At 39.9% G+C, this 16,606-nt stretch overlaps 2 protein-coding genes across 3 annotated transcripts; both read right to left on the bottom strand.

Annotated features, from left to right (window-relative positions):
• Nucleotides 1-1,837: 1,837 nt before the first annotated feature.
• LOC129776836 (lanC-like protein 3 homolog) lies at nucleotides 1,838-3,943 on the bottom strand. 2 transcript variants are annotated; one of them, XM_055782721.1, is made up of 2 exons: nucleotides 3,335-3,943; nucleotides 1,838-3,238 (listed from the first exon to the last, which is right to left on the bottom strand). In XM_055782721.1, the coding sequence occupies exon 2, from the start codon at nucleotides 3,172-3,174 to the stop codon at nucleotides 1,924-1,926; it is 1,251 nt and encodes a 416-aa protein (XP_055638696.1). In that variant the 5' UTR covers nucleotides 3,175-3,238; nucleotides 3,335-3,943; the 3' UTR covers nucleotides 1,838-1,923. The 2 variants fall into 2 exon arrangements, with proteins under 2 accessions (XP_055638696.1, XP_055638695.1); XM_055782720.1 differs by having other exon boundaries at nucleotides 1,838-3,265; nucleotides 3,335-3,414.
• Nucleotides 3,944-8,364: 4,421 nt separating this feature from the next.
• Nucleotides 8,365-10,645, bottom strand: LOC129778913 (GTP:AMP phosphotransferase AK3, mitochondrial). Its single transcript, XM_055786092.1, has one exon. The coding sequence runs from the start codon at nucleotides 10,502-10,504 to the stop codon at nucleotides 9,857-9,859; it is 648 nt and encodes a 215-aa protein (XP_055642067.1). The 5' UTR covers nucleotides 10,505-10,645; the 3' UTR covers nucleotides 8,365-9,856.
• Between the last annotated feature and the right edge of the window lie 5,961 nt (nucleotides 10,646-16,606).

Below are 16,606 nucleotides of genomic sequence, written 5' to 3'. Positions count from 1 at the left end.
GTACGGAAGGTAAGCCATTGGATACACTCAACAAGTGTTACTGGCGTAGCTTGTTATTATTTTTACTATTACTATTACTATTACTATTACTATTACTATTACTATTACTATTACTATTACTATTACTATTACTATTACTATTACTATTACTATTACTATTACTATTACTATTACTATTACTATTACTATTACTATTACTATTACTATTACTATTACTATTACTATTACTATTACTATTACTATTACTATTACTATTACTATTACTATTACTATTACTATTACTATTACTATTACTATTACTATTACTATTACTATTACTATTACTATTACTATTACTATTACTATTACTATTACTATTACTATTACTATTACTATTACTATTACTATTACTATTACTATTACTATTACTATTACTATTACTATTACTATTACTATTACTATTACTATTACTATTACTATTACTATTACTATTACTATTACTATTACTATTACTATTACTATTACTATTACTATTACTATTACTATTACTATTACTATTACTATTACTATTACTATTACTATTACTATTACTATTACTATTACTATTACTATTACTATTACTATTACTATTACTATTACTATTACTATTACTATTACTATTACTATTACTATTACTATTACTATTACTATTACTATTACTATTACTATTACTATTACTATTACTATTACTATTACTATTACTATTCTGTTACTTAATGTAAGTGGTATTTGCTGGAAAAAAATTGTTAGTAAAATTATGATACTGAATTGTAGAATGTTATCAATCCGGCCTTCCGATCGCCGTCTCATTAATAGCTGAATGGAATAAATTGCGATGAGATTTGACCCCGGAGTTTACTAAATTGTTAACATATAAGATATAATATAATATTAGATTGAAAATATACATATTAATGACAAATGATCAATGATATAATGGGCAATGAAATACTAAAATATCCTAATAGGAAATCCGGCCTTCCGATTGTTGTCTCATTAATAGCTGTGTTGGAGAAGTGTTGTGTTGAATCTTGATTTAATTTTTCCAGAAAAAACGCAATGCCCAGTCAATCTCCTTGTGAACTACAAATGATACCGAGGCACTCTAACCACAAAACGCGTCCTCAAGGGTCTCTAAAATATGGAATCTGAATCTGGAAGCTATGATATAATATCTGTAAAACTAAATCTAAACTCTATTTCTAATGAATGAGCTGAAGGGCACGAAATAACAATTTCTTTTCACACACTAACTTACTTTACACACAAGTTTTGTCCGAGGGCCCTAGTCACAAGCTACCATGCGAAAATCGGCTTCTACATGATCAAAACGAACAATAAGTGCTTCTACTTCAAACGCCAACCGAAATTTATATATAAATAAAAAATTTAGGGTATGTTAGTTGAGATGAATTTTACATGAAACGGCAAAGCAGCGCAATAAATCAGTGGAAATGTTCAGAAATAATACCAGTTCGAATTGATATAAAAATCAGAGTAATAAAAATCAGTATGAAGCGTACAGAGCTTATTTCATTCACTGCTTTTTATATGGTTTTCGTGATTATCAGTTAGTGGAAGATTTCCTTCAATATCTTTATAAAACAGTGGAATTTAAATACGGTTTTCACAGAGATACTTAAGTAGAGTATTTCTAACACAATTATTCGAAAATAAGTGTCATTGGTTCAATAACAAACCCAAACGAAGGGTGGCCCATTTCGTCTCGCCTGGTCATATTGGACCTATCTACCCTAATCATAACAGATTTGGGACCGTGTGATATATAATTTAAAACAAAGTCAATTTTCTGTGCAGAGTCGTTAAAGGAATCAATAAATTAATTTATTCGCGTGAAGTACATCTAAACATCGCCAAACCCAAAGGGGTTCAGAATTCAATAACCTAACACTTAGTTTCGAACACATCCATAAACGGAAAGCTGGCTCGCTCCGGTCGCAGTAAGTCCAGAAGGAAGCACACAGTACCAGCGTATCCCTCGTACAAACTGAACGGACGATCTGGGTTACGTGCATACCGGATGAACTCTTCGTGAGTCAGAAACTCCATGAACTTTATCGCCCGGTAGAGGTATTTGGGGTCCGCGGTCAGTCTATATAGTAGCAGGAAGACGTATCCACTGCCAGCAACGCCGTGGCAAATGCCCGGTCCTTTGCGTAACAGTCCCTTACGCCAAACGAGGTCCGCGCAACGCACGCATGATTGTAGATATTTTTGGTCCTTAAAAACAAGATATGCTTTGGCCATAAGATAAACTATCCCCGGTGCGCCGTGGCACCAGTGAACGAGTGTTTCATCTCCAGTTCGTTGTAAATAATCCTGTAAGGTTACCGGAAAATTTCCTTCGGCATCCTGCAGCGATAATAGACTATTGACAGTGGCTCGCACAGCAGCCATTTCGTTACTGTTAGGGTTTCCTTGGAATGGTGATTCGAGTAACATATGCATGATAGAAGAAACCCCATGAGCCGCCCCAAGATACTCGTCTCCCCAACAGTGATACATAAGCGGGATGGGACTTCGATGTGCAGCGGAGTAACGTTTTCCACTTTCAATAATAACGCCGGAAATTGCGTTCATCGTTTCATGAGCGAACAATTTTTTGTCGATGGTCTGATGCAGCCAATAAATTCCACTCAAGTATCCTGCTCTCCCAAAAAGTAGCTCATCACTTCCATTCTTATTGAAATCAATCTTTTTGCAAACGGCTATCCCAGATGCAAAATTTCTCAGATCCTCATCCATCTCCTGCCTTTGTCCCATCTTATGGCAAATAACAGCAGACACCGCGTAAATCCCTGCATTTCCGCAAAGAAACGAACATCTCTCCTCCGCTCGGCCTGTGTAGCGCACAGCTTTCGCTTTCGCACTGCCGACATACTGTTTGGCATATTGCAAAGCATTCGCCCCAAAGAGTCCTCCTTCGTATAGCTTCAAGAACATGAAAGCAATGCCAGCATCGCCCACATATAAATCTCCCCTATGGTCACTATTTCTGTCAGGTTTCGTGTTGTCTACGACTAGATTCACGTACGACTGGATCAATCCGCGGATATGGTCATCGTTTTTCACGACTTGGCCACCGTTATAATCCTGAAACGGATTCTGAAAAAATCGACCTCCTGATCCTGACATTCGAAACGAGCTGTTGCGCGGACCGAATGAGCAACAATTGAGAAGCAGTCGATAGAATATTGATCTAAAAATCGAAACACAAAAATTCATGCTACAGTGATTATTTTTCACGTAACCAATTATTAGGAGGAAATTAAAAGATAAAATTTTCTCAACCTACCTATCGATCGGGGGATGGTAACTTTTCTCGTTTGTTTTGATCCTTTGTTTTTTTCTTGCCTGTTGGATTCTTTGCTATAGGGATGTCACCTAGGAGAGAAAGGTTAGGATCAAGGTGGTATAATAAGGTGGAACGTTATGTCAGAACTGCTGTTCAGCCATTACTTGAGTTCGAATTGACAGCGGCCAAACGAACGGCTAGAGTTTTCCGAGAAAGAGGATAACAAATGGCATGCAATGAGGAGTGCATGCCGCTATGTGTTTGCTGCGCATAAATGTTGGTTTTGTTTACGCTGTTGGCATCATTGTAGTGTTTCGGTGACTGCTGCAAGTTATTGTCTGCATTGCTGTTCTACGGGACGTGAGGGTTGTTGCCGTTGCTGCTGGGATTGGAAACTCAGCGATTGTGGGAGCTTTGCTAGTGGGTATATAAAAGAGGTGGCTCTTAATAACCGGTGGGCTTGTGCCGTACTGCTTTAGCTGAAGACTCGCCTGATCGTTCGGGTTGTGAGACACAACAGCTAGTTCGATTGAAACCAGCCCAGCGTAGGTATATGTTGGTGGGGACCGCTATGTAGCATAAAGATTTGATCTACTTTGTTTATAAACAAAAAAAGCCGCTGTCATTTTTCATCCCCTCTCGCATCATCCATGCCTTATCATCATACTGTCGAAAACGAACCACCTGTCAATTCCAGCTCCTTGGTTAGGATATAGATGAGAACAACCCAGCAAACATTAAATCGTATAATTTTGCGCGTGCCAAGTCTTACAAGAAATCCGAATAAATCATAATCGCATATAATATCAATCAAAGTATGTATCGTGTATATTTGAAATCGCATAAAATGTAAAAACTCGATTTTATATACCATTATCAAATTAAGTCGCATATCGGTATAATAAACATCAATTTCATGATGTACATTGTCGTAAAATATATTTAATCCGCATCATATGTGTATATTACGCTGATGCAGTTTGTGTGTCGTATAAGCGTATAATTTAAATCGATTCAGTACTGTAGAAAATCGTGTTGCATGCTGAAGAAAATCATGAAACAGTAAATCATATTAGATCCTAATAAAGGACATATTACATCATATTGAAATGTCAATGAAATGCTGATGCACTCGAAAGTTTTAACCGCTGTTGAATTAAATTGCAGATAGCCGCGCGAGATAGCTGGTGGATGATAATCCAGACGACCGGAGTTCGAACCCATATCGGAGCAGTTTTCACCAAACATCAATCTGTGTCATTTTAAACATTCATATTCCACTCTCAACACAAGTCAATCAAACAATTATTATTTCTACAAACATAAATACTCATATATGAAAATGGCGATTCGTGAGGCTATAATAAACATTTCACGAAAGTATTTTGCGCCATTTGTTTTTTTTTCTATATCTGTAATAAATCGTATATGAGTATGGTAAAAGTCGCTATTACAGCCGGTCAAAGTTGCATATTCATCCAAACAAATTCGGTAAGCATTTGCCATGTATGTATATGGCCTCCACTTTTGCATGCACATGCCAGTTAGGCGTATTATATGCCAACCAAATTTTAGGGCATATGATGTTATATATACGCTTGTTATGCGATTTAATGTTTGCTGGGAAGGCGCCTCTATATATATTATACATTGATATAAGCGCCTTGGATGAGAATAGCAGGTGTGTAGCACGATTATTACTATCTCACTCTACCTATCGTCATCGCATATCTCACTATCCTTCTGCTGTAAAAGTCCATCATCGACATCTCGATATGTCAGATGGTGGTAAATTGGTAATTCGAGATGGTGTCTGGTGGTGAGTTCAAATTAGGGCCATCATTTGTGTCCCAAACTTGTTAGTGTAATCTCTATCAGATTAGAAGACACGAAGCCGGTTTTTAAATTTTAAAATTTCAATGAAAATTTTCACATAATGTTATTTAATTACTTGAAACACGTATTTCTGACTTTCATTGAACCATATGGTTATACAATTCCAGAATTGTTGCTGATTTTTTTCATTATAATATAAAATTGTCTTCATAAACAATTTTCGTATGAGACTTTTTCACCACCTGCAAACAAAAATGTTTTTAATTCAAATAGAATACTAATTTGATATGAAAAAGCTAATTTTCATTCACAATTTTAATCTTTAAACACGTTCATTCCGACTGAAAATCAGCTATTTGTTGACGCTCCCCTAAACTAGTAAACGATGCACAATGCCGCCAACGTGGATCGCTGTTTTGAAGAATACAAATACTTTTGACGTTTGAGATGTTGGCACCAAAAACATGGCGGGTGTCATACAGCTGGAGAATAGGATTGAATCAAGGTGCTTATATATGTATAACAGGTTAAGCAACTAGGGGTTAGACATCAATTGTATATAAGCTACCCAAAATCAAAATCAATATGGCGTCATTTGTTTACCAACATATCATTTGCGAGGATTGAAATCGTTGAAATCACGGAGAAATGCGCTGCTTTATTTCTAACTGCATGAGCGATTTTCATATTTCGATTTCACATGGAGGTGTTCACATTTAACATGGAGTTTAAAGTTAACCACTATTCGACTATATAACCGGACCTAGTTGTAAACAACAGTAATTGACAGAACCAAAATGTCAGTGAACCGCAGCAATATTATACACTGGCAATATGAGGGATTTGACGTTTTAGTCATACCCCTGGAAGCAACATCATCAATTCAGTAGGAAGGGGTTTATGGTTTGTGGGGCAGGGGTTGTTTGTTTTGTTATTGCTAGGATACGCCATTTATACATTTCCACATGCGAGAGTAGTGGATGAACTGAATGAGAATGAAATTCTACAACATCATTCTCTCTTTTTCACATAAATTCGAGAATGCCGAACATATGAGGCATCGTTTGAATAGGCGTCGTAGCAGTTTGCCGAGAGCCGCCGGCAGCGTTCTGATGATCAGTGGTTGTTCTAATCATTTCTATCAGTTCTTATTCGACACTTTTATATCGCTTCTTTATACAATTTCAAACGTTGAGCAGAGATTTTCACCACAGCTGTTTGTAAACAATACCGACAGCAATTCCAATATGGCTGAGAGTACATTTCACATGATTGCTTTACCTGGTGTTATGTATAGGCACCTTTGACGGAATAATGGATAACAACTAGTCCTGATCTGAGACTCAAAAGGTACGGAATTTAATGTGTCAACAAATAACGTTGAAAGAGGTTATACAGAATCTAATTATATATTCGCTAATAATATTTTTCACATTACATTCATCATCAAAAAAAGAACATGCCACGAACTAAAATGTTTTATTTTATTTGAATTATTTCAACTGAATTATTTTAGCTGTATGCTTCTTCTAAACTTTAACGCAAGCAGAAAACTTTTCGTCTCAATTCAGGTAATGCGGAGACAATCAAATTTATCCTTTAAATGCATTTTGCATGAAAAAAATCTTGAATCTTTTCTCCCATGCATTATCTGTCAAATGTTTTTCCGATCAAAGGAACAAACGATTTTATGACTCGGACATTGTTTATTCACGTTTCTTGTCGAGCCAGAATTTCACCCAAGAAAGACTCCTGCATCCTCCTGCACAAAACTTTCATTATTTTGTAACGTTAGATTCCTGCTACACGCAGCTAAGAGACGAAGGTATCGAAAATTCAGGAATCGTTTATTCGAAATAATGAAATTCTTCGTCGGTTCCAATATATACTGCCACGATTCTTCGAAGATTGATATAATTGTTTTAAAGAAAAAAAAAGTTCAAATAATTCTAGCGTTAAGAATCATAAAAACATTTGACGAGAAGTAAAATTGAATAGTAATTAAATTTAGAACACCTCAATAATACTGAAATTTTAATTCCTGTCCAAATATCAGTTCAGCCCTTATGATTTTGAACACTAGCATTAATTTCTGAAAAAATGAGGCTCCTTCATTTCTATTCAATTATTTTTACTTTTAATAACAATACTTTTCCTGTGTACTGGTTGTTATAAGAAAAGTAACGTAAAGACGCATCCACATTATGCCACATTATGGTAAAGTCGAATAAGTATGGACCTAAGACATGGACGTGCCACCCGGGCTAGCCGATGTGCCGGAAACAAGTCGGTCCGGATCAAAGAAAATTGAACCAAAACAAAACGAAGTAAATTCGCGTTCACAGCATTGTGCTTCGTGTATTCGTGACGGCTTCGTGCCCTCGATGGGCGTCCACATTACATAACGAACCGAATATGCCACCCGGTACAGGCCGATCGGCATCATTCGTTATAATGCAGGGGTTAAACACCAATTGAATATAGGGTACCCAAAATCAAAATCAATATGGCGTCATTTGTTTACCAACATACCATTTGCGAGGATTGAAATCGTTGAAATCACGGAAATTGCGCTGCTTTATTTCTAACTGCATAAGCAATTTTCATATTTCGGTTTCACATGGAGATGTTCACATTCAATATGGAGTTTAAAGTTAGCCACTATTTGACTATATAGCCAGACCGAGTTGTAAACAACAGTAATTGTCAGAACCAAAATGTCAGTAAACCGCAGCAATATTGGGTACACTGGCAATATGAGGGATTTGACGTTTTAGTCATACCCCTGTTATAATGTGGACGCGCGGTAGCATAAGCAAAATCGGTGACGTCACAGATTTTGTTTTGTGAAAAATCTTCCCACCTTATATTGCCATTAAACATCTGAACCACCTATAAATCTAGTCCATGCAGGTAAACGTCTAAAACGTTTCTGATGTAAACAAACAAATAAAATGTATATTGTGTAAACAAATCTTGGTACAAACCAAGTATGTAATGCAGAAAAATGTACGAGAATCTTACATTCCGCCAATGTGGTCAAGCAGATTCACAAAGGGTTCTGAAGGTATTAGGACAAGATGAAATTAATAAATATCAAGCGACACATCGCTTCAGAAAATTCAAATTCACCAGATAAAAAAGGAAACAGCCCGTACATTACTACTAATTAATAATTATGCTAACTTTTTGAAGATGCTAATTGTAGAGCCATACCTCACACCTCCAAACACAGTCAACAACCTCAGAAACATTGTGGTCTGGACACTTCCATCATAAAAGTTCCGGCTTTTACTGGTACAGGCGTGTTCTCGGGATAGAAACAGAATTGATACGCATTGTTTGACTGAGAAATCTCAACTATGTACTACTAATTAAATATGATTGAAAAGGCGAAGTTCTTCTAGGAACGTTAGTGCCATCTAAGGAGAAAAAAGGCGTATTTCATGATTCGAATTGAAATTTGGATTAGGAATGAGAGCTTCAATAATGTTCAGATGTATATTGAAGTAAGAGGAACGTAGTTGTACCAATAGCAGTGGAGCACTTTGGGGAGCTCTTGCAATATACCGGACTTAATGGAATATTATATAGATCGAGTTGAAGATTCCAGGCAGGCTGTGCATAGTTTAGTGACCAATTGTGGGTCTACATTTTCGCTGTTGGATGTTCCCGTGCCAACGAGCAACAAAAATATCGTAGCCACAAGTGAATCCATCCGAAATAACCTAAATCAGTCAATTGCATGGCTTTCTCAAGAACTGGGCATCTCCCAACTCCATTGTGGCGTATTTGGCGAGAAGATCTTGGGCTACTTTATTAGATCAAATTGACTCAAAAACTAAAACCACTTGACTATATGAAACGCTGAAACTTTTCCGATTGGGCTCTGGTGAATCTTGAAAAAAAATGGTCACATTCATCACAAAATCATCTTCAGTGATGGGACTCATTTTTGGCTAATTGGCTTTGTCTAGAAGCAAAATTTGCGTTATTGGTCAGATGCAAGTTCACATGTACTTCAAGAAACACCATTGCATCCACAATTAAGTACTATTTGGTGTGGTTTTCATGCTATTTCATGCTACTATTATTGGCCAGCATTGGAAGGTCCTTAAATCAATTATATGTGGTTTCAACAAGACGGTGTTATATATAATAAATCTGTTTCAACAAGACCTGTTATATATAATAAATCTGACTGAAGGACGATGTGGAGGATCTGACCACATCGGCGATGAATAGTAAAATTTTCAAAAAAATAAGCATTAGGCAATATATTTGAAGTGTGGAGTAATTCACAAGTAAATTTGAACTTTTTGTGAAGCCCTTTCAATAGACAACAAAACGGATGAAAAACTAATTGAATAAACAATTATGGTAATAGTCATTTTATTACTGTTCATTCGTCGAACGAAGAATATATAGTGTATGCATCAAAAAATTTGAACTGTTCTAATAATAATATTAATTTGTCTTATATAAGTTTTAGGAATGCCAATATATATGATATTTAACTTGCAAGTCTCATTATTCCCCTAGTTACAACTTGTGCATTGAATTATGTTCAATTCTACCGCAATCCATTTTTTACAATTCCACATCGGCATGTTCTCGGCAGTTCTCTCTCGCATTTCTTACGCTTCGTCATACATCACAGTAAAATTGTTTTGTGCTTATTGAAAATCATCGGAATTTCCCATCAAAATATTTTTTCACATTTGGCCAAATTTCATTAGTTGTCCTTCCGCTGAACGTAACCAGTACACCCTTCTTTCTGAAGTACTCATTCAAGGGTCTCGTACAGGCATCGTAAATCTCCAACCGTTTCCTAACTGCTGCTGGGTTGTCATCAGGTCTCTGGCTGAGCGGTTCACCGGTGATATCATCCACTCCCCGTACTTTTGGATCATTGAAACCGATGTTATAAACTCGCCCGCTCGGCAGATGTACCCACCTGCTCTTTAGTCTATCAATTATCACATCGAAAGGGACATCCAAGTTAATAACGGTGTCAATCTTTTCCGCCTGCCACAAGTCTTCGGCTTGTTCTGGTGTGCGCGGAAATCCGTCTAGCAGCCACGAGCTAGTTCTAATCTTATCGAGTTCGCCCAAAATACATTGAGTTATATAAACGTCTGGTACAAGTTTTCCTTCTTTGATGTATTTGTCTGCAATTCTGCCCAGCTCAGTCTTCTGTTCGATATTGCTTCGTAATAAATCGCCACTGGAGATGTGGTGCATGTTAAATGTCTTCACTAATCGCGCCGACACTGTCCCTTTACCTGAGCCGGGAGCGCCCATGATAACTGCACGAATCAAATTTGAGTTCATATTCGGATTTATCGCGTGTTCTTCACAAAGCTGAATCAAAACTAGCCGCTTGTTCGATTCGTCAGTTATTATCAGTACGCGTACGATCAGCCGATTGAGAGACAAACCACTTCAAAATGTGTTTATGTTGAACTTTAGACTTGTAGCTTACACGCTACATTCTCACTAGATTTCATTATCACTCTCTCTCTCTCACACACAGTTGTCTCTTACTCAGAGGTAGTTTTAATCGCAACCAAGAGAACAAAGAGAGTTACTGGAGTTCAGCAACCAGTAAACGTTAACTTCAATACTCACGCACAGCAACGAGAATAGCTCCTATTTTGGGACTAGTGTGGAACATAAATTTTATGCTTTATATGTCATTCAACATCCATATATTTTTCATGTAAGTAATGGAAGTAAATACTTTGCAATCTTCTATATAAACTTTTGATTTCATAGATCTGCATTTATATATTATCTCTCGTGAGTACATTGCATGTTGCAATTTATCTTATCTATTATTTCAATAAAATGTAGGACTGAAATGATGTTTTACCTATTTTAAGAATTGTATTTTAATTCGTCATGTATTCCAATACTGAACATTTTTCTGTTGGGCAGGTAATTATTATTTATTTGTCCTAAACCGATCATCTAAAATTCAATAGATTTTGTGTTTCTACTATACAGTAATCATTCGGTAACTGTACCAGAAAGGAAACCCAGTTATCGACATTTGTTTTTTAAATGGACCGTAAAACGTAAAACGTCAAATAAAATCGAGAGGAACTTCAACGAACTGTTTGATTCGCGTTGATCGTGAAATTCGATAAACTAAAGGTTTCTACTGGAAGTTTTGCATTGAGTGCGACAACAGGTATGATATATAAATTTGGGAAATTATTCTTCTGAAAGTTTATTAATGTTTTTGTCAAGCGAAAATGATGTGAATTCTCATAACATCTCAAATTTCATTCGAATGCCCCTCACAGCAAATCTTCAAATTGAAACTGACGTCAACTGTTCGATTCGATTCTTTGTTTCTAAGAGGCTTTAAACTTTGCAGTTCATTCGCCTCTATAACAGTCAACTGTTTACGAAATCCTGCTTTTTAACTGGGCCAAAGACTAGTTAACGTTCGCCCAGTTAAACCAGGTTCAGTTATCATAAATTTGGCCCCGGATGAGGAGTGCCAACAATTTTTTCGGAAATTTTTTCGGTGATTGTTCGGAACAATTGTTTTCCTTAATGTTATTCTTTTCATTGTTTAAAAACTGTTATTTTAACTCTTTTGAACTCCAAATGGTGGCCATGAAAAGTGACGTTTGTTATATGTACTCATAACCGTCAAATGAGTTGTAACGACTAAAAAACAAAACTTAGCTGCTGTACTAGCGTTGAACGTGTATAGCGTTGTACAGGTACCATCGTACCATGACAGACATACTTTGGTTGTACATTGTACCGTATGTCAAACTGACAATCAGAATTTTTACAATTTTCACCACATATTTCAATGAAAAAGGTTGATAGTTAGCGTCTAAACTATCAAACACAACAAACAAGTTTCCAATCTTAGTTATTTACCCAAGAGAAAGTCAATGAAAAGAACGTTTACCAAGTGTTTTGTTTCGGTTTGTTCATGCTACCCACCACTAACCGTCTATGGTGCAGCGCACAGTACAACTGTAGCCATGTACAACGGTGAAACAGGTCGGTACAGATACAGCGATTGTACCGAGTTGCTTGCATGGTTCTAGCGCTGTACATGGTGACAGACATACAATTTTCGAAGCACAAGGCTAGTACAGTTGTATGTCTGTCATAAGTATTAGTTTCGCATGACCCAGATCAGTACCACCAGTACACGTAGATCAAATTCTACCTGTCAGAAAGAGTCAAATATCTGGCTTCGCTCCAACAGAGTATGAGAACCCGTATAATAGACCTCGTACCTGGACTCACAAATTGTGATGTAACAACTTGCCATTAAGCCATCTACACACTAGGCAACCTAAGTTGGAAACCAACTTAACGTGTTACGGACCCAGCAAATCATAAAAATTATAATTTGATAGGAGCACTTCCAGGCGCAATGTAAACTTAGTTGTAGCACATTTGGCGCAATTAAAATTAAAAAAAATCAGCCAGCAAAATACATGTTTCTCCCTTCGCAGAGATTAGCTCGCTAGGCAAAAGAAAGATAACAAAACCCAAACGAGAATTGGGCAAATTGAATCGCTGAACGCATGTGTTCAAGCGATAAGCGCGCATGATTTATGGCACTAGGAAAGCATAACTGTTGTGATCGCAGTAGACATTGCCTAAAATGTAACAAACGAAATGTACTTCTGTTATATATAACGTAACAACGTAGTTTGTTGATTTGAATAAAATTTTCATTAGTCTTCTAACACTCAACCTGAACGGTCTAGTTTTTACATTCTTATCCGCAAAAAGTTATGGGCCCAGGACAGGTCATAGCCGGAAGAAAGAAGATTTTTTTAAAGAAGTAATTAGTCAACCCAAGATGAGCCACGGAGGAGACGGCAATGGAAACGGTGCTGGAGTTCCTGCTGCTGGAGTACAAGCTGCTGGGAGCGGACGAATCAGCGGAGTTTCGTTATCGTTTATCGAGAGGCTCAAGGGACGAAAAAATTACACCACGTGGGCGTTCGCTATGAAGATGACGCTCATCCGCGAGGGATCATGGAACGCTGTGTCGCCGCCGGAAGGACATCAAGTCGACGCGGGAACGAGTTTACGAGTGATGGCCACGATCTGTTTGAGTCTGGAGACGACCAACTACAGTCTGGTCCAGGACGCGAAGGACGCCAAGGAAGCCTGGGAGAAGCTGCATAATGCTTTCCAGGACAATGGTCTGACACGGAAAATCGGGTTGCTGAGAAAGCTAACATCGATTCGGTTGAACGAATGCGGCAGCGTGGAGTCGTACGTCGATGAATTGATGTCCACGGCACACAAACTTGCGGGAATCGGATTCAAGGTCGACGACTCATGGCTGGCTGCGTTGTTGCTGATGGGGCTTCCGGACCATTACGAACCCATGATTATGGGGCTCGAGGCATCCGGCAGTGCGTTGACGTCGGACGTGGTGAAAGCAAAAATTTTGCAAGATGTGAAGCTGCAGAACGGACCCAAAACCGCCGGTGGAGACGGAGCGTTGTATTCAAGTTCAAGACGGCGTGGAAGCAAAAATGGTGCGTCCAAGAAGGACGACACGTGCCACAATTGCAAGAAGCGTGGGCATTTTGCAGCGAAGTGTCCACAGAAGCAAAATACATCGAAAACGTCTGGCAAAGCTTTGTGCAGCGTTTTTGCGATGGGCGATGTAAGCCAGAAGGAGTGGTACTTTGATTCCGGGGCCACGTGTCACATGTCTCGGAATGAAACTGGATTTGTGAAGCAACAGCCAATGGCGCATCCAGTGGGAACGGCGAACAACGGTAGCATGATGTCTGTCGCGAAGTGAAGCTGAAGCTCAATGAAGGACCCATCGAAGTGAAGGAAGTGCTTCAGATTCCGGAATTGGCCACGAATCTCCTTTCGATTAGCAAGATTTACCAGAAGGGAATGATGGTGGTCTTCGATGCCGAAAGGTGTGAAGTTCGCGAGAGCAATGGCAACGTGATCGCATCTGGTACACAGGTAGGCGGCTTGTATATGCTGAACCAGAAGCACGAGGAAGCTTTGCTGGCACCGAGTAACGGAATTTGGCACAGACGTCTTGGACACCTCAATCGTCGAAGTCTACGAAAGCTTGCGACGATGGCAGACGGCATCGACTTGGCAAATGACGTCATCCCAGAGTGCATCGCTTGTATCGAGGGTAAGCATGCACGTAATCCATTTCCTTCCAGTGAGTCGCGAGCCGAAAGGCTACTGGATTCAGTCCACTCGGACCTGGTTGGACCCATCGAAGTTCCTTCTCTCGGTGGCAGTCGTTACGTGATGACGTTCATCGACGATGCGAGCCGGAAGGTTTTTCCTCTATTTCCTGGAACAGAAGAAAGAAGCATTTGGAGCTTATGAAAGTTTCAACGCCATGAGTGAGCGCCAAACCGGAAGGAAACTCAAGGTTCTGAGAACGGATAACGGGACCGAATACGTAAATGCATCCTTCAGAAGCAGCATGGTGAAAGATGGAGTGCGCCACGAGAAAACTTGTCCGTATACCCCTGAGCAAAACGGTGTAGCGGAAAGAATGAACCGCACACTCATCGAGAAGGCCAGAAGCATGCTGAGTGATTCGCCCCTGCCGAAGGAATTTTGGGCCGAGGCGGTTTCGACAGCAGCGTACCTCGTTAATAGAAGCCCGACGAGGTCCATCGAAACAACACCAGAAGAAGCTTGGACCGGTAAGAAACCCGATTTGAGACAGTTGAGGGTTTTCGGATCGCTTGCGCTTGTCCACGTTCCGAAGGAAAGAAGGAAGAAGTTCGACGTGAAATCCCAAAAAGCAGTTTTCGTGGGATATGCTGACGATACCAAGGGGTATCGATTGTACGATCCGGTCAAGCGTGACATCCGGATCAGCCGCGACGTCGTCATTGTTCAAGAGGGAGAACCGCAACAATTGGTCGAGATAAGCGAGAGTCAGCAGCAGATACAGTTCACGGAGCTGTATTCAATCGACGAGTCGAACGTCCGTGATGAACCGGATGTCGACGATGATGAAGCTGAAGAAACTGCAACATCCGATAGCGATTCAAGTGATCCCGAGTTCCTTGACGCCGATAATGAACCTGCGCTCCCGTCGCAATTTGGTAGACCAGCTGTTGAGCAGCAAGGGTTTAGGCGCAGCGACCGGGATCGCCGAATTCCAGGCAAGTATTCTGATTACGTTACCTATAGTTCGTTTTCTGGCGAAGTTGTTTCCCCCCAGCCCACACTGGTGTGCTCCAAGACATCGATCGATGACCCTCAAACCTACGAAGAGGCGCTGAATGGATCGATTACGACGAGGTGTATTCCCCCGTAGTACGGTATTCCACCATTCGTTATCTGCTGGCGCTGGCGGTGAAGCATGACCTCGATGTGGAGCAGATGGATGCGGTCACTGCGTTCCTTCAAGGCAAGCTATCGGACGAGGTCATCTACATGGAGGCGCCGAAAGGATTTGCTGGCACCTCGAAGCAAGTCTGTCGGTTACGGAAGGCACTCTATGGGCTGAAACAGCCAAGCCGTCTGTGGAACAACCAGCTGGATCACGCGCTGAAGGAGTTCGGACTGAACCAATCAAAGGTTGATCCGTGCCTGTATTTCCGGATCAGCAGTGAGAAAATGATTTTCGTCACTATTTACGTGGACGATTTCATGATCTTTACCAATGATGCCAAGCTGAAGCAAATGTTGAAATCGTTCCTTCACAACCGTTTCAGAATGAAGGATCTTGGTGAAGCTTCTTTCTGCCTGGGACTAAGGATCACGCGTGACAGAAAGAACGGCAAACTGTGGGTAGATCAGGAGCACTACATCGACAGTATTTTGCAACGGTTCAACATGGTGAATTGTAACCCAGTTTCGACACCAGCAGAGGCGAGCGTCAAACTGGACAAGTCCATGTCTCCGGCGACACAGGAGAAGATGCGCGAAATGAAAGAGATTCCTTACCAGGAGGCAGTGGGGTGTCTCACCTATCTGGCGCAGGCAACGCGGCCGGACAACAGTTTCGCAGTAAACCAAGTCAGCCAATTCAACGCGATTCCCGGACGTAGCCACTGGAACGCTGTCAAGCGTATCACGAGGTACTTGCAAGGCACGCGTTCGCACCGTATAACGTATTCGAAGCAGAATAGCACAGGCTTGGTTGGCTTCACAGATGCCGATTGGGGAGGAGAACCGGACTCCAGAAAATCCACCACCGGATACGTCTTTACGTTCATGGGAGGAGCTGTGTCGTGGAACGTCAAACGTCAACCAACAGTCGCATTGTCCTCGTGCGAAGCGGAATATATCGCGCTTTCCCGCACAGTCTAGGAAGCACTTTGGTGGCACCAGTTCCAGTTGCAGATTTTCGGCATGCATCAGATTCCCATCCGATGTGACAACCAATCAGCCATCTGTATCGCTCAGAACCAAGGGTACAATCCACGA

This window comes from Toxorhynchites rutilus, chromosome 3 (assembly GCF_029784135.1).
Source record: "Toxorhynchites rutilus septentrionalis strain SRP chromosome 3, ASM2978413v1, whole genome shotgun sequence".
NCBI lineage: Eukaryota > Metazoa > Arthropoda > Insecta > Diptera > Culicidae > Toxorhynchites > Toxorhynchites rutilus.
This window is presented reverse-complemented; position numbering and strand designations above follow the sequence as displayed.

Bases quoted from the DNA above. Each gene is read 5' to 3' on its own strand.
- LOC129776836 (XM_055782720.1), bottom strand. From the start codon at position 3,264: ATGAATTTTTGTGTTTCGATTTTTAGATCAATATTCTATCGACTGCTT.
- LOC129778913 (XM_055786092.1), bottom strand. From the start codon at position 10,504: ATGAACTCAAATTTGATTCGTGCAGTTATCATGGGCGCTCCCGGCTCA.